The sequence below is a fragment of the Physeter macrocephalus genome, chromosome 7 (genome assembly GCF_002837175.3).
Source record: "Physeter macrocephalus isolate SW-GA chromosome 7, ASM283717v5, whole genome shotgun sequence".
In the NCBI taxonomy this organism is placed as follows: Eukaryota; Metazoa; Chordata; class Mammalia; order Artiodactyla; family Physeteridae; genus Physeter; species Physeter macrocephalus.
Window position 1 is genome coordinate 41,458,273 of NC_041220.1, and position 26,107 is coordinate 41,484,379.

At 31.7% G+C, this 26,107-nt stretch overlaps 1 protein-coding gene across 1 annotated transcript in view; it reads left to right on the top strand.

The window, feature by feature from the left end:
- Positions 1 to 26,107, top strand: part of TECRL (trans-2,3-enoyl-CoA reductase like) — a 111,017-nt gene that overhangs the window by 81,187 nt on the left and 3,723 nt on the right. The window contains exons 6-9 of the mRNA XM_024132020.2: positions 2,338 to 2,443; positions 3,695 to 3,767; positions 9,765 to 9,808; positions 20,049 to 20,106. Of these exons, the coding sequence (XP_023987788.1) occupies positions 2,338 to 2,443; positions 3,695 to 3,767; positions 9,765 to 9,808; positions 20,049 to 20,106 (281 nt within the window). The remainder of the gene's footprint in view (positions 1 to 2,337; positions 2,444 to 3,694; positions 3,768 to 9,764; positions 9,809 to 20,048; positions 20,107 to 26,107) is intronic.

Here is a 26,107-nt window from a genome sequence, read left to right on the forward strand (position 1 = left end):
TAAATAGAATATTTTGGGATGAAATCAAACTTGGTAAGTGCAAAGTCCAATAATGTGCAAAGTGGTATATATCCAGATATTAAGTCATAGCTAGCTCCTATGCTAATATCTATGCCCTAATGGTATAATATAAATTAAATATATGAACTAATTTAATCATAGTTTAAATTAAAATTTCTCATTCAGTGCTCTGCTACACTGCTGGGCATAAGATAATTTTTCTGCTTTCTTACAAAATGGAAAATTCTACTACTCAGGTATTTATATACATATTCTGCAAAAGAACCAACAAGTTAAGAGAGATGCTGATTCTCTCACTACTCCTTTGAACCCACATGCAACCTCCTATATCAGGATGTTTGTTTTTGCTTCTCTTACTGTCTAGAAAGCTCTGTCTTCAAATATCTACACTTTGTTTTCTCACTTCTTTCAGAATTTGTCTATTGTTCTTAGATATACACATCACACAGAACATGTCTCTCCCATAATAGGTGCACAATTATATTTTTATGAATTAATGAATAATGATATATTCCCTAATGATTTAGCCAGGTTGGTTTGTTTTTGTTTGATTAATTATTTGTTTTCCCTAAAGTCATTCTTATTAATACCAGAAATCATTAATTCATTGTGTTTAATATAAACTTACAGTGTAGACTCAATGTTTGATTTTACATATTGTAAATGAAATGCTTATATTTATGCTTAACCTTTATACTTTTAAGTATACAATTTTTGATCTTTATTGATTTTCTTGAAAAACAATTATAGTTTCTGAAGTTTTACAGGTTTATTTATAATAAAATAGGTGTGTATTTTAATAGAAATATATTTTAAATATAAAGAAAACATGCTTCTATAAATCATATTTGACATTTACTTTTTAAATATTAGTTATATAAATGTCAAGAAGAGGTGATATGTTAGAACAGCAACAAAAACAAAGCAACACAAAATACTGCAATATGTTAGGCAGTCAAAGACCAAACATAAAACAAACTAAACAAAACAAAAGCTGCATTGACTCCATAGGAAAGGAAATTCGAACTTTTTCAGTCTATGGTACTTGCTAAAGGACAATCAGACAATGAAAAAAGTATTTTGAATATTATAAAATGTCAAATGCATTGTAAGTATGTTTTGAATACTTTTAAAGTTGTAAATTTTCTGCTTCAATCTTAAGGCATTTTGATATGAGCATATTTACAATTATTATATTTATATATATATATATTCCTTGGGCAGATGTGAACATACAGTTTATGACTGTTATTATGAAATATCTTGAGAGTCATCAGAAGTAAATTTATAGAAATTGTTGTTACAGTACTTTTATTATTAAATAAATTTAGAAATTTTCTGGAATAAAATAAAAATATCAAAAAAACTTGGGTTTTGGTTACCAGAAACAATATTACCTGATAAATAGAAAGTTGTAGCATATAAATGAACCTATTTACAAAACAGAAATAAAGTCACAGATGTAGAAAACAAACTTATGATTACCAAGGGGGAAAAGTGTGGGAAGGATAAATTGAAAGATTGGCATTGACATATACACACTACTATGTATAAAATAGATAACTAATAAGAACCTACTGTATAGCACAGGGAACTCTATTCAATACTCTGTAATGATCCATATGGGAAAATAATCTAAAAAAGAGTGAATATATGTATAACTGATTCACTTTGCTATACAGCAGAAACTAACACAACATTGTAAATCAACAATACTCCAGTAAAAATTAATTTAAAAAAAGATGTAACTTCAAAAATAAGAAAAACGGATTTCCCTGGCAGTCCAATGGTTAAGACTTTGCCTTCCAATGTAGGGGATGCGGGTTCAATCCCTGGTCAGGGAGCTGAGATCCCACATGCCTCGAGGCCAAAGAGTCAAAACATAAAGCAGAAGCAATATTGTAACAAATTCAATAAAGACTTTAAAAATGGCCCACATTAAAAAATAATAAAATAGGGCTTCCCTGGTGGCGCAATGGTTGAGAGTCTGCCTGCAGATGCAGGGGACACTGGTTCGTGCCCCGGTCCAGGAAGATCCCACATGCCGCGGAGCGGCTAGGCCCGTGAACTATGGCCACTGAGCCTGCACGTCTGGAGCCTGTGCTCCACAACGGGAGAGGCCAAAACAGTGAGAGGCCCGCGTACTGCAAAAATAATAATAATAATAAAATTTTAAAAAAAGAAAATAAGAACAAGAAAGCTGTAGTAATCTAAAAATAAATAAATAAAATAAAATAAAATAAAATATCTTATGTATAAGGCAACCCAGATTTTTGGAAGGGAATTTAATGTGTTTGTGTTTTATTTTCTTTCTAGCTTGGCCTGCTTCTGTCATTGTATACACTATATCCGATACCTTTTGGAAACCTTATTTGTTCACAAGGTTTCTACAGGACATACACCTTTGAAAAATTTGATAAAGGTGGGAAGTGATATATTTTGTAATTTTAATTGTTATTGAGAAATTTTATGTCTTGGATCATCTACAACATCATTAAATCATGTTTATTTCTCTCAAGCTTAGATTTTTCTATTCAGCTGTATCAGCATATCTTAAACATTCTGCTCCTGAAGTGCCATTTCCTCAGCGATCTAGTTCATTGGAGCTGCCCTCAACCAATAACATCACATAAAATATTTGGCATGACCTTACATTACAAGTTACATACTTTTAGGCACCTTTAATTTTGGAAATACTTAACACTGAATTCAGATTAAGTGCCACTTGAAGAGGAAGAATCTCATATATAAACCCTCTTATAAATATACATTTGTGTGATTAAAATGATGATGCTACCCTATATTTGTGATTGGTGTCAGTGTAATGACAATATCTTTGCTCTTCCCCAAAATGGTAAATACAAATGTTATTAACAATCAATTAACTATCAAGAAAATGGGAAATGTTGTGGAACATTGAAATGGAAATGTACATTAGATAACATGGTGCAATTCAGTTTTCCAATTCAAATTAAAATTTATTTTAATTTATTTTCCAATTTAAAATTTAGTTTCAGAATGGATTATTTCTTTACTAAAATAGTCTGAGTTTTAGCAAATATCTGTTTTCTAAAAATTTCAACAAGCAGACATTCTACTGTTGTCATTATAATGAAACAGTAAACTCTAGAACTTTTACAAACTTCAAAAAATCATTTAGACTAGCTTCTCTCTTGAGAAAAGGTATTAAAATTCATCATGTAAGATCAGCATCATAGCCTAGTACACCTAAAACCAGGCCATTTCCCTCTATAATCAATCAAGGAGCATTACTACTAATGATTAAATAATTCATTCTTTTATTCATTTACTGTTGGAAAATAGCTATTTATTATTTTTATTACTTCACTCCTATTTACTACTTGATAGACAAAAGCTATTCTTGAAAAATCTTCATAAAATACTTTGTCACATTTCTCTATATCCTAAATCCTCATTTATATTAACAAGTGTTGAGCAAAGAAATGCATTTTCTTAGTGATATCAAATAGGTACTTTTAAAATGCTACTTTACTGAATGAACAAGGATTCCATTTAACTAGCTTAGAAAATTTATAACATTTTTTATACCAAAATGCTGCAGTGTGGCATATAAATGTATGGGGTGACTTCAAATGATGTGATATATATTATATATATATATTCCCTAACTTTTATTTTGTTTTATTTGTAGAGTTGTGCCTTTTATTGGGGATTCACTTCTTGGATTGCCTACTACATTAATCACCCACGGTATACACCACCATGTATGTAGAATTTATTCTTAACTACACCCATACTAAATTGCCAACATCAAAACTCTGTTCTAAACTACATAGAGATGATGAACAACATGGAACATATAAAGGAATAAGAAAATAATGAAAAAATGTCAATTTTATTTTATTTTATTTTTTAACATCTATATTGGAGTATAATTGCTTTACAATGGTGTGTTAGTTTCTGCTCTACAACAAAGTGAATCAGTTATACATATACATATGTTCCCATATCTCTTCCCTCTTGCATCTCCCTCCATCCCACCCTCCCTATCCCACCCCCAAAATGTCCATTTTAAATTGCTTTCATGGGCTTCCCTGGTGGCGCAATGGTTGAGAGTCCGCCTGCCAATGCAGGGGACACGGGTTCGTGCCCCGGTCTGGGAAGATCTCACATGCTGCGGAGCGGCTAGGCCCGTGAGCCATGGCCACCGAGCCTGTGCTCCACAACGGGAGAGGCCACAACGGTGAGAGGCCCGCGTACCGCAAAAATAAATAAATAAATAAATAAATTGCTTTCATAATACTCCATTAAACTTTTATGTAGGCTTAAAAGACCAAATTTGACTGACATATTTTGATTTATTTTCTTTCCATAGAAACTCTAGCAAAAAATGTAAGTTGATTATAAACCTTCAGAATGACAGATAGTAAAATGAAAGAGTAAAGATGAAAAAGAAACATGCCATATAATCACATAATCATGTACAACCATCAGGATTTTTAAAATAAATAATTAAATTATTCTTTTAAATATAACTTCAAAAGAAAAAAATAGAGGCTTTTTTTCCTGTGACATTTTGTTCCCTATTTATAACTTTATTAAATGTCTTGTCCCTTGACTCAGATGAAGCAATTTAGTGAACTGCACACTGGAACCAAATATAAATCCTCAGTTCCTAATCTTGGGGGAAACATACCTGTCCTGATCAAAGAATTCCATTTCTTTTATCTTCTGTGGAACTTTCTCTTCTCAGCTTTTACTGCATCTCAAAAGGCACACACAGCACAGCCCTAGTGTTATGTGTTGACATTTCGTATTTAACTGGGTTATTTTTTGTGGTCTATTTCTAGTTTATAAAGTTTGAAAATAAATGGATATAAATGATGTATTCAAGCTTTATTTTAGATTTTATAAAATAACATAAACCTTAAAGACATTAAAATAAATAAATATCTTTTCTTGAAGCACTGACACAGAGAATTACATTATTCAGGGTTTTTGCCAAAATCAGCAGCAAAAATAGTTCAGCAATCACAGGAAATGATTGCAATGTTCAGAACTTTAACTCTTCTAAATACTAACAAATTAACTATGAATATTGAAGGAGAAAATTCCCTGATCTCACAAAACTCTAACTGATTTTTTAAAATATTTTAACAGAAGATGTACCTTCTAACTTTAGAACATGAACAGAAAAATTTTAAATATTTTTTGTCCATAGTATGTTTAAAAAGAGGAGCCTCTGAAAAATGCTACATTAATATATCTGATACAAAATAATAGAGGTTAACTGTGTTAATAGATGCAAAATATTTACAGAACACTTATTGTTTGTCAAGAACTGTAAAATTGCTATTTCTTTTGTAATTAGAAACAATATTATTATGTAAGTGTTAATATTCCCCACTATATATTAGGAAAATAAGGCTCTGAAAGTTTAATTTTACTGTGCTTAAGACTCTTAAATAAATATGATGTAAGTAGGACTCTACTAATGTGAAAATATATAGAGTATTACAATACCTATTCCAAGTGGGGAGTGAATATCATGTACAGGCACTGCATGTTTTGCATGGTTCTGATATGCATGGATTTCAGTTTTTATGGTTTATTTAAATAATACCAGCCCCTAAAACCATGCTTCAAATTCAGTTACCACATATGCTAATTGCAATTGTACAAAGTACAAACTTTGCAGCTAGCTCTTTAGTCCACATATCACTCTATAAATAATGGATGCACATCATGGTCACTGACATCTGATGGTGGTTGATAACTGCACATCTCTTATTCAGTTCACTCACAACCAGCAAATAACTGGAACAATTGTGGAGTCTGGGAAGTCCAAGATCAAGGTGCTGACAGATTAGGTTCCCTGGTGGGGACTCTCTTCCTGACTTGCAGATTGCTCCCTTCTCACTGTGTGCTCACGTGGTGGAGAGAGAGAAAGCAGGCTCTCTGGCATCTCTTCTATTAAGGACACTAATTCCCATCAAAAGGGCCCTAACCTCATGACCTCATCTAAACTTAATTATTTCCCAAAAGCTCCATCTCTAAACACCATTATATTGAAGGTTGTGTTTTCAACATCTAAATGTTGGGAGGCACCATTCAGTCTATAGCAATAGTGGTGGGGGGCCTAGGATAATTAGCCCACATTGCAGGCAAATAATGGGATCTAATTTGTCATGTGATTATGACATTTGTTAGGTTTTATTTTTTCCTTGGAATTTCACTTTTCTGCATAAATGCTACAAAAAGTTCGATCCTTGCATTCATTATCTCTGCCTAAGATTTTTAAAGATTGTTCTTCCTTTTATAACTCTTTGATTAGAATTTATAGATTAAAATTTTTGATTATATATTAGATTGTAAAAATCCAGTGCTGTTCCTTCAAAGTAGAACTAGTACAAACTACACTATCTTTATTTTTTAAACTAATTATATTGAAGTATAGTTGATTTACAATGTTGTGTTAGTTTCTGTTGTGCAGCAAAGTGAATCAGTTATACATATACCTGTATCCACACTTTTTTAGATTCTATTCCCTTATAGGTCATTACAGAGTATTGAGTAGAATTCCCTGTGCTATACAGTATGTTCTTATTAGTTATGTATTTTATATATAGTAGTGTATATATGTCAATCCCAATCTCCCAATTTATCCCTCCCCCATTCCCCCTAGGTAACCATAAGTATGTTTTCTACATCTGTGACTCTATTTCTGTTTTGTAAATAGGTTTATATGTGGAATCCAAAAAAAAAAAAAAACAAAAACGGTACAAACTACATTATCTTTAGATGAGATGAACTAAACCTGAAAACATAGATAAGTACAAAAAATTTTTAAACAAAAAATTTAAAACTAGATACTTAAAAACCTATTCCTAAATAACTATTGAATCTAAAAGTAAAGATACTAACATTACAGAAAATACTATGACAAAGTGACAAAAGAGTAAAGAGTACACATCAAAGCTTTTTTAGCCAAGTAGTTATAATCTTATTAAATAATCATATTTAAGGTAAATGAAACAAACATACTAATTAAACAAGATAAAAATTCCTTTATATTAAAAAGCTGTACTCAAACTATATGCTGCATTAAGTTCAGGTACTTAAGAGTTGTAGAATAGTTGAGCCAATTTTTAAATTATTTCCCTTGAAAATTTTCTTTAAAACCTGAATGCTTACAATGTAATCTTCCTTATTTCATCCTCACAATTAGAAGAAAGAAAGAAACAGTGGTTGTATTTTTTATGCGTGTTTAATTTTTTCATCATATTTTTCTGTGCTTTTACTTTGTATATGTTCTTTTGACTTACATACTCAAGCGTTTAATTCAGGATATTCTGTCCTTACTACAGATATGATAATTAATTTTCCGTTATTTTTATGTTGTCATAATTTACATTGTGCTTTGCCCTTTACATCAACTGGGTTTTTTTTTCTCCTCTTTCTGTATTCTCTGCACTAATAGTTTCACATTTTTTATAGCACTATTCTCAACAGATTTGACTGCACAAAATAAATCGCATCTGCACATTTACACACAAAAAGTACTTAAATGAAAAACAACATATTGGTATGTTTTTCCAACACATATACCATTAGGGAGGTCACTTTACATACTTGAACACTATTTAAAATAAATAAGAAAAATATATTATCATAATTGGACTGCCCAATGGCAGGAATATTCCATTAACCATAAACTGGAATGCATATTTTCAGGAAGTTTAATACAAAAATATTTAGTATCAAAAACAGTCAAGGAAAAATGACATATTTTTGCCTATCTAAATGTGAAATATTATACAAATTATAAAAACATTATAGAAAGTTTTAATGGTGTCTAACATTTTTTCTAGAAAGTTTGTTTCAAATTATATTATCTATAACTTTTTTTGGAAATAAATATAAAAATACTTTAAAATTACACTCTTTGGCCCAGTACCTTTTTATCACATCATTATTTTTTCTCACTAAAAAATGAAAACAAGGCATATCTTCACAGTCTTGATGCATGAAATGTTCTGAACCCTCTCATCCCTGTGTTAATATCTATTCATTTTTTTAGATAAAAGTTCAGTCATGTACTCAAAGTTCTCCCTGATCTCCCTGATTACAACAAATCCTTCTTTTTAGCTCTTATATTAAATATTGCATAGATCCTTCTCAGTAACACATTAAAGTTGCATGCTTCCATTTGTTAGCATGTGATGAGTATTTGTTTCCTTGTCAGAAAATAATTTCTATTAAGATAAGGGTTGCATTTGTGTTTATTTATAATTAATTTATCCACAATCACACAGCCTGCCATATAAATTTCTAAAAACTAGTGTTGAATTAGTGAAGTTTAGTCTAGTAGTAGACACAAATTTTTAAAAGTTATGGTCTATAGGGATGAATACCAGCTAATTATTATGATTTAGCTAGAGAAAAATGTTTAACTATATGGCAAAACATGTGTAACATAATATTAAGGGAATAAGTGATTATGAAATAATTCTATCAAATATGGTAAAAGTATATAACAAATATGTATATTTCCAAAGGGAAAAATCTGAATATTAACTGGTTTTCCATGGATGAATTTTGTTTTCCCTTTACACTTTTATGTCTTTCAAAACTGTCTCCATTAATATATTTATTTTATAATAATATATATGCACTTTATAAAAACAAAACTTCCAATACATGTACATGTTTTACATATATCCATGTGTAAATACTTATATAAAATTTAACTATATTACCCTCTTAAGTTTCTAGCCCATGGAAATAGAACTTAAATAAAAGATTTATATGGAAAGGTGTTTGAAACAGTACTATTATTTATAAAATTAAAGTAATTCTAATTATGTAGCAATTGGATAATATTTAATGTTTTAAGCCTAGCCACATTATACATTGTGATGTAGTTTCTATCATACCTTTGACAACAAATATTTAATAATATCATAAAAGTCTTTAAATATATTCTTATGTAAAAAACCCAAGATTCAAAATGAGTAATTACATTAATTTTTATTTGTAGATGTGTTTATATAAATAAATGAAATTTACATAAAACTAGAAGAAATGCAACTGTTAATACAGATAATGAGCTTATTAGATAATTTTATTTTTCATTATTTTTGTATATTCCAAATTCTCCACTATAAACAAGGTGAATTTATAATTCTGTTTCAAATTCCATTTTGTTCATTACTCTTTATATGATTTGTCAAGTTATATAAAGTACAATTTTTTACTGTAAGGTGAGAACAATAATATTTGCTTCATGTGTTTGTTTTTATGATGAAAATATATAAAACACTTAAAATATTGCCTGCTGCAAAACATCAATGCAAAAATAAAAATTATTATTATTAGCATTTTTCTTTTTATTGTTGAACATTAAAAAAGAAGAGATATTATTGAGTGCAATTACACACTAGGTCATACTAATATGCTTTTAAAATGATGAACAAGGTAAATTAAATCTGCTTTCAAAGAGTTTAATAATAAAAATTATAAATAGACTCCATTTATATTCTAAATATCATTAAGTCACTGGAAGAAAAGTATACATAGTAAGCAAAATATTGTCATCTCTGTAGATTGCAAAAGTATCATTCCAAAAAGTCAGATAGTACATATCAAATAGTACTTTTTATTAGAGGGTAGTGATATCCAATAAACCTTTCTTGAACTATATCTATAGTTTGCCAATCTAAAAATTGAGTGTTTACATAACATCTTCTTCTGCTTTCTAGCATTTGGAAACAGGCAAGTCACAGTATCTGCTATCAATTTTCTGGTATGTATTATTTATATTATTTGCTATTCATGCTCTAATATGACATTATTAAGCATTCAAATAGATTGCATTTAAGGATTTGTCATGTAGAAAATATGATTTATTTTTACATTATATGCATAATGGCATTAAATTAAATAAATCAAATAACTTCCCATAATCAAGTCATTAGCTCTCTAAATCTTTTCATCAAAATGTTCTACTCATCTATAAAGGATGATTAGAATTATTTGAAATATAGTAAAATTTGGGGGAAAAATTAAACTTAGTAATTCTTCCAATTGTCTGCACATTTACCAACTTACAAACTGCTAAGAGCAGAAAGTTTTATAAATCTACCTGATGATTATGCAGAAAACTTTGGCATAATTTTTAAGTAATTCTGAATGAAAACAAAGTCTACTTTTGTGAATGAAACAGGGCTCTATACTAATTTTCCTCAGTCCAGTTCTTTAGATCATTCTATTTAACTTCACATATGCATTGTCTGAATCTGATACAAATCAATCTGACTACAAAATATTCTTTATTATTTCTGAAATGCATTATTTTATTAGATATATATTTAGCTCCACATGCCATATAACTCCATGATTTCATTCTGTTTTTCCTCATTCTTGCCCTTGATAGATTAACTCCCATTATTCCTGTCCCTGATACATTGATAAACACCCATGATTCACGTACATGACAAGATCCTTTGTGAAGTTTGTATTGAACAACTTATACCCCACCATTTCATACAAGGAACAAATTATACACTGAACTTTGTAAAAAGCTCTCATATGAACCTCTATGTGTATGTGTGTGTACATACACATAGATATATATGTATATATAATTAATAATTTAGTTAATAACATCCACTACTGTGTTGGCTGTGAGAGGGGCAGGTTATGCTTTTATCTTTTTAGCACCTAGTATTGTACAAGTGTACTTACCACTTGCTTGAATAAATTACAAATTATTTTATTTAGAATTTTAAAGCAAATAGTTTGTAAATATATCACTGCCTTTTAATTTTCCATGTGTGTATACTGTTTATAGTCAGCAATCTTGCAATTCATTTATTTTGATGCCTTCATTGTTAACCTATGTTGAACTAAGTCTAATGTTCTCTGTATATTAACTACTCAGTAAATGTGAGCAAATGGAAGAATAAATTGATGAGTGAACAAAATAATAACCACACACTTGCTATTTATTCAGATATGTATTTAGATTAATATCTGATTGTTTTATTTTTCCTCCTTAAGATATCTCCAACTTTTTTTTGCAACTCATTTACTGTCATTTATTTCATTGTAAATATTTACACAGCTCCCATTTTATATAATATTCTTGATTTCTTCCCTTTTCTCAAATGTAATATAGTTATAAATCCATGGCTCTGGTGTGAAAGAAAAATTTAAGAAAAATTGTAACTTTTTAAAACACTATATGTCATAATAGTTATAATATTTTTCTTAAAAAGTGAAAAGGGACATAATTGGAAATAATAAAAATTCTAATAGTTTGCTATGTACACTTTCCCCTAAAGATTTTTAAAAACTCTGCCTTTTTTATTAACATACTCGTTCTTCCTCCTCATACATGCCTTTATTAGTCAGTGCTATTTTATACATTATCCACTGGAAAACATTTATTAAATAATAACAAGAAGAATTAGGCAAATAGGAAAACTTTATCACAGTTGCTGTCTTACAGGAGCCAAGGCGCCAAACTACACAAATACCAATTAATAGTAGCATAGACTATGTCCAATACAGACATACTAGGTAAATGTAATAACTTTAATTCCACATTTCAAAGCAACATAAGTTCCACTGTGACTCTGTTAAAATTGTAAATTGTGATGACAAATATAAAAGGCCTCCTAGGATAACCCTCCCAGACTTCAGACAAGACTACAAAGCTACAGTAATCAAAACAGCATGGTACTGGCACAAAAACCGACATAGATCAATGGAACAGAACAGAGAGCCCAGAAATACGCTCCCACACCTACAGTCAATTATGTACTGGGAGAAAATATTTGCAAACAATGCAACAGACAAGGGCTTAATTTCCAAGATATACAAACAGCTCATACAACTCAAAAACAACCCAATCAAAAAATGGGCAGAAGACCTAAATAGACATTTCTCCAAAGAAGACATATGGATGGCCAATAAGCACATGAAAAGATACTCAACATTGCTAATTATTAAAGAAACGCAAATGAAAACTACAATTATGTATCACCTCACACCACTCAGAATGACAATCATTCAAAAGTCTACAAATAACAAATGTTGGAGAGGGTGTGGAAAAAAGGGAACCCTGCTACACTGTTGGTAGGAATGTTAATTAGTGCAGCCACTAAGGAAAACAGTATGGAGGTTCCTTAAAAAACTGAAAATAGAGGTACCATATGATCCAACAATGCCACTCCTGGGCATGTATCTGGAGAAAACTCTAATTCGAAAAGATACATACACCCAATGTTCACAGTGGCACTATTTACAATAGCTAAGGCATGGAAGCAACCTAAGTGTCTATTGACAGATGAATGGATAATAAAGATGTGGTATATATAATGGAATATCACTCAGTCATTAAAAATAAAATAGTGCCATTTGCAGCAACATGGATGGACCTAGAGATTATCATACTAAGTGAAGTAAGTTAGACAGAGAAAGACAAATATCATATGATATCACTTTTATGTGGAATCTAAACAAAACAGAAACAGACTCACAGACATAGAAAACAAACTTATGGTTACAAAAGGGGAGAGTGGGTGGGGGAAGGGATAAATTAGGAGTTTGGGATTGGCAGATGCAAGCTACTGTGTACAAAATAGATAAACTACAAGGCCCTAATGTATAGCATAGGGAAATATATTCAATATCTTGTAATAAACTATAATGGAAAAGAATAAAAATAAGTAAATAAAATAAAAAGGCCTGCTAATCCTGGAACTTCTTAATGTAGGCAAGACACATTGAACTTTTACTAATAAAATATGACAGTAAGATATGAATTTTAGGAAATTGATTCTAATACAGAATATAACAACTAGTGAGTTTATTGAGCTTGTATATAATCACCTAAATGAAGATTCCTAACATATTATTATGAGCATAACTCCCTATAGTTCAAGTTTAAATTTTTCAATCATAATAACTGAAAACATATGTATGAGTTTCAGGTTTATCACAGATACATATGTGCAAACAGTTTAGAAAGAATAAGCAAACTGTTTTTAAGTCCAATCTATTTTAAATTATTTTATATTAAAATTACCAGTATATAGTAGAATCAATTATATAGAAGAAACAAAGGGGAAATTCGTAGGTCAATCTTGTATAATATAAAATTCAACCAGAAAATGTGTATCCTATTTGCAAGTGCTAATGTTTTTGCTAATAAAATGTTATATTTGCAAAACTTCATGTTCTTCATTTATTGATCTATACACTCTTTCAACACAGAAGAAGAAAAGTATTATTCATTAAAGTTGGTTTAGCTTCTGTAGTTATGTAGAGCCAGATTACCACTTGGTAAGAAGATAATATGTTAGAACTGTGTTGAATATGATTATAGTTAATTCTTAATTATTAATGGATGAATCATCCCTTTTGCGGACTAACCATTAACAATTATAACTTTTTCTTCTACTCCCTCCATTTTCTTTCGACTAAAAGTCTGAGTTCCCTAATACACTAAGCAAAATATGTCAAGCAAAACAAGACACTTCACAATGTGTACATAATATATTCCAAAATTAGGTAATGATTCTTTGTGGAAAATCTTTGATTTTGGTGAGTTTTGACATGTTTAAACTATGTTCTAAGAAGTATTTTATCACCCCTCCTTTTGTATAAATTCTTTTTGACTTTCAACACAATTTACTTCCCTTGAAAATAGTCTGGTATCACAGAATCTACAAGAAAAAAATCAAATATGGAAAATCAAATACATGCAACTCTATAAGCACTTTAGAATATCTCTCTCCAAAACTTTTAGATGTAATTTTGATTTTCTTCTGCAAATATTGTTGAGACACACTATAATCCAGGCTCTTCATATTTCTATGACCCCCCTAATTATCCTCTGAACCCAACTTCACCCACAAAACACCAAAATTCCCATTGCAAAACAATATATATTTTACATAAATAATAATCCTCTTTCCTTTATCCACTTTCTTTCAACTTTATTTTTGCTCTCCAGAAGCAATTGATTGTCAATTCTTTGTACATTGAGCATTACATCAGAAAAGAAATTGTTTTTCTTGCTATTCTTACTGTCTTCAACAATGTACAAAATGGGAGGAATAGATAATAATGCATAAGACATGGTTTGAAAAGTGGTGACATTAATTTTTCTCCCTGGTTTTACCTCTGTGTCCTCATTCTCACAATTAGTTATTCACTCATTTAGGAGGAGTTTGTTTTCTCATTATTAAAATGCAAATACTCTTGGAGAAATAATAAATTAGGCTCTTATCAAGAAGTCACCCCTGCTCTTGTAGCATTTAGCTGAAAAGGACATTGTACATAGCACAATAATTTTTGATTAGGGGAGAGGATTCTGGGAATGATATATCATAGATTTTAATAAGTGTGGAGGAGAGTGGGGCCCTGCTGTGGAAACCACAGAAAGGCAAGTGAAGTGCTTGTGAGTATTCAGTATTTGTGGATGAGATGAATGAGGGGAAAAAAAGATGTACCAAAGTTAAATATTTTCAGCAGTTATCTCAGATTTGGTCATGACAATTTTTTTCTGGTCCTCTGCCAACTCTTGAGACATACCAATAAAATGATTTACGTTTACTCCTTACTGCAGACTTAAAATCGAGGACTCTTATGTTTTCTCATCATTTTCACTTCTTCTCAAAGCCCCTGAAATATCTGACATAAATAATAACATAAATATAGGAATCAACATTTATACCAAAATTTGAACTCACTTCTTCTTAAATAACTTATTTAGAAAACTAGTTTTAAGAAATTAATGATATAAAATTAATACATATTATATTTTGCTATTTCATTATAATTTGTTATAATTATCATTGTTTTTTCAGCTAAAACTGACTTGCTCCTAACTATAGTAGTGATTTAAAATAAAATCAGCAGTTACTATAACCATAAAAATTGTCATCTTGATATATAAATTATAAATTATATATAAATATATAATATCAAAGCTAATGTAAAAGAATCCCCAAAATAATGACAAGTGTTTTAACAATAATTAACTACTTAGTATATATTTATTTTTAAAAAATAATATTTATTTTTAAAATTCTACTCTATTGTGCTATTCTTATACTATATTGTTATGCTATATGTGCACACTCTTATACAATACTTCATGAAAGCTCTATGGATTAAAAAAATTCAGATATCCCCAAAATTGGGGTAATGAGATGGATCAGAGAAATAAAATAAACTATTTTTAAACATTACATCAATTCCAAAATCAGACTTCGAGCTGCAATTTATGAGTGAAAATATCCTCTCCTATAGCAAAGTTTAGGCAAAAAAATATTAGTCTCATGCAAAAAATAAATTACTAAACGAACTAGTAAAATTAATCATTCATATCATACAATAATATAAATATGATGTCTGAAATTTTATTTAAAATCCTTCAGTTTTTCATTTTCAAAAGTATATTGCTTAAAGCAAATACAATGGAGCAAAGACAGTCATAAGTTGTGCTGAAATGACTAGACATTCACATGCCAAAAGAAAAAAAAATCTAGACCTAGAACTTAACACTCAACACAAAAATTGACTCAAAATGGATCACAGACCTAAATGTGAAACACAAAACTATAACATCCTTAGAAGATAACATAGGAGAAAACCTAGATGACTTTAGGTATGGCAATGACTTTTTAGATACAACACCAAAACACAATCCATGAAAGCAATAAGTGGTAAGCTAATTTATTAAAATGTAACACTGCTTTGCAAAGACAATGTCAAGAGAATGAGAAGACAAGCACAGACTGGGAAAATAATTTGCAAAAGACACGTCTGATGAAATACTGTTATCCAAAATATTAAAAAAAAAAAAAAAACTCTTAAAACTCAACAATAAGACAAACAACTTGATTAAAAAAATGACCAAGACCTTAACCAATACTTCACAATAGAAGATATACAGATGGCAAATAAGCATATGAAAAGATGCTCCACATCATTTGTCATCAGGGAAATGCAAATTAAGACAACAACACGATACCACTATACACCTAAAGAATAGCTAAAATCCAAAACACTGATGACACCAAATGCTGGTGAGTATGTGGAGCAATGAGAACTATCATTCACCGCTGATGAGAATGGCACAGCCATTTTAAAAAGACTGACAGGGCTTCCCTGGTGGCGCAGTGGTTGAGAGTCCTCCGGCCGATGCAGGGGACACAGGTTCGTGCCCCGGTCTGGGAAGATCCCACATGCCGCGGAGTGGCTAGGCCCGTGAGCCATGGCCACTGAGCCTGCACGTCCGGAGCCTGTGCACCGTAACGGGAGAGGCCACAACAGTGAGAGGCCCGCGTACCGCAAAAATAAAATAAAATAAAATAAATAAATAATAAAAATAAAAAGACTGACATTTCTTACAAAACTAAACTTACTCTTACCATGTGATCCAGCAATCATTCTCCTTAGTATTACCCAGAGGAGTTGAAAACGTATGTCTATACAAAACCTTGCACAGGGATGTTTACAGCAGCTTTATTCATAATTGGCAAAATTTGGAAGCAGTAAAGATATCCTTCAGTAGGTGAATGGATAAATAAACTGTGGTATATCCAGACAATGGGATAGTATTCAGTGTTAAAAAAAAAATGAGCTATCAATCCATGAAAAAAACATGGAAGAACCTTAAATGTATATTTAAACCAATCTAAAAAGCCTATATACTTTATGATTCCAACTCTATGATATTCTGGAATAGCCAAAGCTCTGGTGCCAGTAAAAAAAAAAAAAAAATCAGTGGTTTCTAGAAGTTGGAGGGAGAAGGATGAACAGGAGGAGTACAGAGGATTTTTAAGGCACTGACAATACTCTCTATGATACCATAATGATAGATAAATGTCATACATTTGTCCAAACATAGAATGTATAACACCAAGCAAACTGTAATGTAAACTGTGCACATCAGTTGATAATGATGTGTCAATGTAGGTTCATCAAATGTAACAAATGTACCAGTCTGGTGGTTGGTGTTGATAATGAAGGAGGTTATGCATGTATTGGCAGGGAGTCTGTAAGAAATCTCTGTAACTTCTCCTCAATTTTGCTGTGTACTTCACACTGCTCTAAAAAAATTGTCTTAACGAAAAAAATCATAGGTTGGTATTCATGTACTTTCTGTTAAACCAATAATTAATATATTGAATATATTTCTTCTGAAACACATGTATATTATCCTTTTTAAAAAATGGAATCACATATAAATGGGTTTCATAATAAAAGAGTAGAGATTAGGAATTAGAATAAAGTTCTATAATTTTATGATCATAGTAATATAAATTATCATAAGTTATGACTTAGTGAATGCTGAGACAGTATAATATTGGCTTATATTATCAAATAGTATTTCAGTGTATGTGATATACCTTATCCCTTAAAGTAGAAACTAACTCTCCAAAAAGAAAAAAAAAAAGAAACTAACTTCCCAAGATCAGAAGAGTTGATATATTTTACAGGTGAAACTTTTTGTAATTATATATTTAGCCTAGATTTTCCTTATTCTTGAAATATGTATTAAGGTAAAATAAATATAACAAAATTATAATTATTGTTATTATAGAGAAAAAATAGCCGAAACTCAAGCTTAAGAGTGTTAGAAACATTTTAGCAGATTCTGTTTCATATGAATTAGTAAAATGATTATCACATTGCTTAACTGATAAAGTTATGAGATATTAGAACTGCCAATAATTAATAATAATGCATATAAAAATGTACAGATAACATATGCAGAAAAAAGATACATTATGGTCATCCTCTAAAAATATTATGAGATCATAGAATAAAGGTTACTTGTTTTTGCTGTGGAAACAAAGTATTTTACTTTGATAATATGACAGCCTGATTACTTGATTGATGGCTACAAATTCTATATTAGGGCATTTGTCTGCTGTGGTTTGTTTTTCTATAGACACATCACTTTCACTATTTAAAGCAGAGAATGCTTAACCTGATGAAACTTGTTACGAAGAGCAAGATATATATCTCCCTGAAAGTTGCTCTCCCTGGAACCTTTGTTTTGATCATTGGCCACTGGCATCTTTGCCACAATGCCAACATGATATGACTGAGGCACAATACAGTCATCTCCCCTTATCTGTGGGGGATACATTCCAAGGCTCTCATTGAATGTCTAAAACCTCATATAGTACTGAACCCTATATATATCATGTATTTTTTCTTAACATACATACCTATGGCTAAGTTTAATTTATAAATTAAGCACAGCAAGAGAATGTCAGAACAGATTAGAATGGCCTGAGATTTCATCATGCTGCTCAGGATGGAGGGCAATTTAAAACATATAAATTAATTTCTGTAATTTTCCATTTAATATTTTTGGACCTCAATTGACTGTGGGTAACTGAAACCACAGAAAGTGAAACTGCAGATAAGGGGGAGGGGCTACTGTGCCTAGTAGTAAACAATAAGAATCTTACTGCTGAAATTTTATATATTCTGATCCAATCATGTCTTTCAACCTGAAAACAGTGGAATTTAATCAGGAATATTTTCAGAAAAATCTGTGGAGTACAATGTGATGCATGATATGTCACTTCTAATATATTAACCAAAGTCCTTTGTGGTTTATTAAAATTTAACATTCCCCACATTGTACATTGTTAAATGTTTAGGTGTACTGATTAAAAATAAAATTGTAATCTCAACGAACTGAGAGTACAAAGGGTGTTGAAAGAAGTAAAAATGTTTTCATTACATTCTGAATCAAAACATTTTTTAAATGATGATTTTTTCCATGTAAAAACTGTGATTTTTTTCAATTCTGTTAGCTGGAAATTTCATATTTCTTATTTATTCACCTAATGATAACTCTGAAGGAGAGAGGGGACTATTGAATCACTTTTCAAATGAATGCTAGTGTGAAGCAACAAATAGTCAATAAAGGTTTTATAAAATCAAGCACAAATGAATATTTTAAAATTTACTTTAAGCCACCCATATGCATCCAGGTACAAGTCTATTTGAATTTTTATCATTTACCATTCTAATGTTCTTTCTCACTTAAAACACTTTACCTAGTGGCTTCTTTTACTTTTAATTGTGGTAAAAAGAAAAATAGCATAACATTTACTATCTTAACCATTTTTAGTGTACAGTTCAGTAGTGTTATGTATATTCATACTGGTGTGGGATAGCAATTTTAAAATCTAGACCATCTTGTTCTTCACAACTAAAGCAATTTTGGTAATATCTGTGGGTTGCTTATATTTTGGATAGCATAACCTTCTATTAATAATGTAGTATTTATATACTGAATACATACTTTGCATTAAATCAGGTAAGGTGTATATGACAGACAAAGGAAACAGTCCTATCTTCAGAGGCTACATGTTGCAAATTCAAACAGTATTAGCTCAGGAGATATTGTTAACCCTGAAGCTTCTTAGAGGGTATAGTGGTCTACTAAACAGGGACAACTAGTGGAGTGTACATGATTAAGAGGTCAGGTGACAGACAAGCAACAAGTGACTTTGTGGAGCAGTACTGCTTACAATACGTTTTCTAAACTGAGCTGAAACCAGCCAGGAACCATACTACTACCCTTGCAGTGGAAGGGTTGCTACTGTGTTAATAAACCTGGAATATATAAACCTATGCCAAATTATCTTCAGTGATATGGCTTGTCTCTTCATGCTGTGAAATTTTACCTATTGTATCAAATACAAAGCAGATAATCAACAGGACCTGATTAACAAGACAACTTGAACATAACTATCAAAATGGATCAAGAATACCTTCAAAATCTCTACCTCAATGTAACTCATTCCTTTGATTCTACATATGTCCACAACAGCTTCTTTCATTGTTAAAATACAAAATTTCTCCTTCTTACAGTTAGAGTAATAGTATATTTTTGGATCTTTAGAATCAATATATTACATGGATATTTGTATATCTAAAAATGTATTTTTAAAAGAGACCCAAGTATATCACACTGAAAAGGTTGAAATGTTTTGCAGATTTGTGAAGCTGGAAATCATTTCATCAATGTAGTGTTGGCTCATCCCAATCACACAGGTTAGTCACTTTTTTTAATCTCCTCTAGAGTGAATTATGCTAATTGTTATTTTTTTTAAAAATAGTTGGAAACATTTAAGATTAGTATTCCCCAATTATTGCCCTTTTATGCCTAAGTTTACAAAATATTTGAACTATATTGTATTCCCTAATTATGGTTTCTCTAAAGTGAAGTGTGCATGTACAAACACATACACACACACACACACACACACACACACACAATCTCTCTCTCCCTCTCTCATTTAAATATATGAAGAAACAAACATGATTAAGAAGTAAAGAAGTATGAAATACTTTGATGAATATCCACATTTCTTAGCTTAACTTTCAATTCTTAATCTAATTTGCACAGTATGTTACAATCCCACTGTATTTCAAATGACTTCTTAAACTTTTTTCTAATAAAAGTGAATTTTCCTTGACAAATTAAATGGCGGCGAAAAAGCAATGTTTGGGAGAACATTTTGAATTTACTGGTTTGCCAGAAGATTTGAAAAAATTTACAGTGTCTATATAATTTAAAGGTATTTTTGGTAAATCAATACTCTCTTTCAGGTTAAATTATAGGTAGGGATTCACAGTGGCTTATTGTAAATTGTACATAATTTAACTGTAATTTCCAATAGCAATGGTCAACATTTGGGTTTCATGTTTTTATCAATCTAGTTGCAAATATAAAGTTGTGTCTGTCTTTTCAAGTTTGTTTTAACAGCTACCTGAATTTCTTAACATTTTCTTGTCTTGAACAGCTCTGGCAGGCTGGGGAAATATATGAAACACTTTCCAGAATATTTTTTCCTATAATACATAAAATTACAAAAGAAATTTATTATATTAGAATATTTGTGAACACATAAAAAGCTGTAATATAATATATAATAACATAAATGTTTTGATTCCTACATTACATAACACTTTGATCAGTACCATATTGATGAACATAAATTATATATATGGAAATCTAAAACAACTGTAATATTATTTGAAAATATCTCTGTCTGAAAAAATTAACAGAATAATGCAAATAGTATTGTGTTTTGTTGTCTGCATTTGTATTGAAGTAAATCTTACACTTTATTAAGAGGTTAAATGCCATTTTATCTAATCAAAATTCATAGATGTACTGATTTCTCTTTGGAAGTATGTGAAGCCCAGATGAAAAACTTCTGATAGTGTGATTTTTTTTAAGTATAGAGGCAGAACACAATACAATTTTATAAAAATGCTAACATTGCCAAAGTTATGAATATCACAACTTTTAGTCTTGACCCTGACCCTCTAACAATGTGACTTCGCTCAAGTTTCTTCATCCATCTGGAATATGCAGTCATTATTTGAAAATGAAAATTTTAAATCATCATGTTTTCAAAGTCAAACTTTGGAAATGTTTATGTGAGAAAGACTTTTCTATGTGTGTGTGTGTATGCTTTTACTCCACCCTTTACCTTGCTTTGTATGTTGCTCTTGCCAAGTCAGAAGCCAATCTAATCTTCCCTCCTTGATTAATTGGTTTGGTCTTTTGCCTCTAGACTCAGAACACTTTTTCTTTATCACTGAAGTCTATTAATTTTGTACAGAGTTTTGTAGGATGTGTCTTAGATTTGATAATTCCAGATCAATTTTCCCAGAGACATGATGTAATCTTCTAGTAGGTTGACTCATGTCTTTCTTTTAATTCTAGAAAGTTTTCTTGTATTATAGTTGAAAATTTGGTTTGTTACATTGTGGACTGTGAGGAGAGAGTGGGGTTACATTACACACATGTTACATCTGCCTCTATTTTATATATCTATCACTTTCTGTTTTTAGATTTTTTTTGTTTTCACTGTTGTTGTTCATCTACTTAATATCCCCTATTCTACTGAACATTCTACCCTTAATATGTACCATATTAGTAATGTGATTTCTTTATTTTTCTACAATTTAATTCTTGAGAAGAATCAACTATTTTTTTGTTCCTGTTTTGTCCATACCTATTTTGAGCTCTGGGATTTAATGGTTATGTTCTTTGTTATCTGCAAGTTCTTCTGTGCATTAAAATTTTTCCCTGTTTTAATTTTTGGGGGAGTTATTTTTATCAGCTGGAAAAAATTCTGGCTTTCATTTTTATTCATATAGAAGACTTATGTGAATATTGATCAACTTACATTCATTTTAAGTGTGTAGATTGTCCCTGAAGAGAAATAACAAGTGTTTTTACAGATGGGGTGATTGAAGTGAAGTCTCTAAAGAATAAAGTGTGCTCTGGAGGGGATGGGGTATTTCATTGTGTCTTTTGATCCTCTATACACTCCTTTGTTTTCTAAATTCCTTAATTCCCAGAAATACTACCTTCTTTCCCTTCCCCTCTAAGCCTTCAAAGCATTTTCTCCTTTCTTAGAAACAGTGCCTGCTAATATGAAAACCTCCGGACTCACCACTCTCAAATCATTTCATTTCAGTTCTCTGTATCCAGTGTCCTGATAACCTCAGGTCTCAGAACTTTTCTCAGAGTAAACCCTCTTCTTCTGATCATGAATTCTTGATGTCTACATACACAGTGCACTCCTTTTCCTTACATAAAATCCTTATCCAACTCTCAGTTCCTGTGTCAGCTCTAAATGAGTCTCTGTTGCTCTTGGATTTTTATTTCCCCACTTACATATTAATTGAAGTTTGTAGTAATATCTGTACCTTAGATATGCTTTAGGCATGAATTAGACTGGGGGACCATTTATATTGACTGTTTAAGCAAGATGTCACAAAATGTGTTCCCCAGAAAACCCAATTTGATATAGAACACATTTTTTAAATGCTTATTACAAAGTACTGAAAAAAAGGGAATTGTGCCTAGTAGGAAACTGAGTTGTGATGTCTGAAGGGTGGCCTCAGTCATTTCTCTAGGGTTATCTGAAACTAGGATAACCCTTCTGAGTTACCCTAAGTTGGAATGACTAGAGAAAAGTAGATTGGATTTGGGGCTCCCTGGAAATGGGGAAATTATCTAGGATAAGGTAGTTCTCTTTTGTCAAGGCCATCCTTTCAGAGGGTATAATAGGTGAAAGCTTTCTGCTACCAGCAGAAATTTAAAAGAGACATTTTAGTGGGAAATCACATAGCCTTCACTGCTGCACATGGCCTTGGTCTAACAACTGATTTGCACCATTTTCCTCCTCCACAAGCTTCTAGATTCCCCTCAACTGACACATTTAACATCTCAGGGATTATCTGTGGTATGACATGGACCCTCACTTGAGGGTCCTTATCAGGACATGGACGTGGCCCCTGTCCATGGGTCAAGGGAATACCAGAGATGTCCAAATACTAGAGGCAAAATATACTCTTCTTACCCCACTGTATAACAGCAGGTTTACCTCCTTTTCATGATCAGGATCAATTACTCTGCCAAGAGTAGTGATTCATTCTCCACAACACTGGGGTCTTCAGGTTTTAAGATCCTTGTTTCCAAGTGGGGAATTTTCTGTCATGGGACATGGGTAGATTCCCATTCAACTATAAACCTTATCTTATAAAGGTGTACTTTGCCCCTAAGTCAGAATTTCAACTGTGCCTTCAACAGATTAGCCAATTAATCCATCAGGCTGGCAAATTTTGATGATGCTGTATTTGATATGAGAAATTGTTCCTTTGATTATGGGCCCATTTCTGTACCTCCTTTTTGAAAAATGGATTTCTTAAAGTAACAGTGTATTGTGGATGGACCTAGAGTCTGTCATACAGAGTGAAGTAAGTCAGAAAGAAAAAAACAAATACCATATGCTAACACATATATATGGAATTTTTAAAAAATGGTTATGAAGAACCTAGGGGATATAGCTGATTCACTTTGTTATAAAGCAGAAACTAATACACCATTGTAAGCAATTATACTCCAATAAAGATGTTAAAACAAACAAACAACAAAAAAAAATAGTGCATTGTGGAAGAGATGTGTTAATTGATCAAATACTGTGTAAATCCTCAGATAATAGGACTGACTCAGGACCTAAAGGAAGGAAAGGGAAATCCATTCACAGAGTATGTGTCTTTTCCTGCAAATATGAATTGCTGCCTCTTTCAAAATAGAAGGTGTTCAATAAATCACCTTGCCATCAGGTTACTAGATCATATCTGTGCAGAATGGTGCCTTGTTACGGTCTTACTGGTGTTCTTTATTGGTGGCAGTTTGGACACTTGGTAGCGGCAGTAGTTATATCTGCCCTGGTAAGTGGGAGCTCATGCTACTGAGGCCAAGTATAGCTTCCATCCCTGCCACCATACTCCATTCATGCACCCATACTAGCAATAAGTAATCCATTACAGAAACAGGCTGACAGTGACTGGCTAAGTCAAATTTTCTATCTGTTTTTTATTGTCTCTTCCATCATTGATGCTCCCTTTGGGGCATTAACATGTGGCACATATATCTTCATATTTCATAGCCACTCATATTCATGGGCAGTCTTGCAATCCTTACTAGTGTGTCCATTTGACACTGCCTGTTATTTTATGTATATTGTAGGTTGGATGTATTTTGTTCAACTACAGAGACTCTGCCCACTGGGAGAATTTACCCCTCACTACTGTCTTTTAGGGTGTGACCCCTAAATGTGACTCTATTGTAGCTGCTGTGCATTTTTGGCTTCCTCCCACATGCCAGCCAACTCATCCCTGAACTAAGCTCAAGGTCTTCCTCCTTTTCAGCTGGCCTGAAGGGATACCTAAAGTTTTCATGCATGTGAGTTAGGAGACATGTTGGCTCAACAGTGGTGTGTGACACGTCTGGATGCCTGGTAACGCAGCTTGTTTGTATCCTATTGCATTTTTATGTTTCATTCTGAATATATCACTTCTATCTCACAAAGAATTATTACTAGTCTTACCTAACTTTATGACTTGGTACATCTAACAGAACTCAGCTTATAGTGCTCAGTTAGGACTACATGGTCACTTGGTGCCCCTAGAGTAGAGTCTTAATTATACCAGGATTCAATAGCATTCCAGGACTATCTTGTCAAAGAGATATAATTCTGTGCTACAAAGCCATGGCCTGCTCTAGAATACCAAGGTTCAGGATTGTGATTATTCCATTGGGGCTAACCATAAGTTCCACACATTAACTTTTTCCACCACTGATAAATTTAATATGTAGAGTCTACCTGATTATAAGTCCAAGTGCAGGAGTGCTTGCAGTAAAACTTGAACCTGCTGTAATTTTCTGCCTTGTGCCCCATGGTGTGCAGTTCAGAGGAGATTTCCCTGGTGTATAATATGATACCTGCCAAACTAGAAGAGACCTACAAGGCATTTTGCTTCCTTCTTAATGATATGGGTTTCAAGTTGCCACACATTTTCTCTGTTTTGGAAAGGATGCCCCACAATCATTTGGCCCCTAAATCTTTGTAGTGTTTATTAGAAACCCCCCTTCTGTGGACCACACATGTCTTAGTAAGGCCACCAACATACTAGTCACTTCTTACTCATTCAGTATGAATAGCATAATGTTATTGATCTAGTGATTTTCAGTGAGATGCCCAACCAACCTGGGTCTTCTTGAGCTATTTTATAGCAAAGGGTGGGAGTATTAAACAGTTATAGAAAAAAACAAACAAACTGAAACTCTATGCTATTGCCCATTTTAAAGAAAAGTAAACTATTTTGGCCTCCCTTTCTACTAGAGATGGAAAATACATTTGTCAATTCAGTGGCTATATCCATAGACCCAAGTTTGGGTTAATCTGCTTTAGTAAAGATATCATATCTGGTAATAAATTGCAATGGTTGATAATATGTGATCAAGTTTGCAGTACTCCACTGTCACCCTCCAAAATACATCTGGCTTCTGCAGGACCTAAAGAAGTGAATTAAATGTAGATATAATGGAGAACATCATACAAGCATACTTTAGATCTTAAATGTAGCACTAATCTCTCATTGGGATGCAGATTGTTTATATTTACAAAAGAATGAGTGCAATTTCAGAGGCTTCCACTTGGTTTTCCCCACTAGCTCTTGCCCC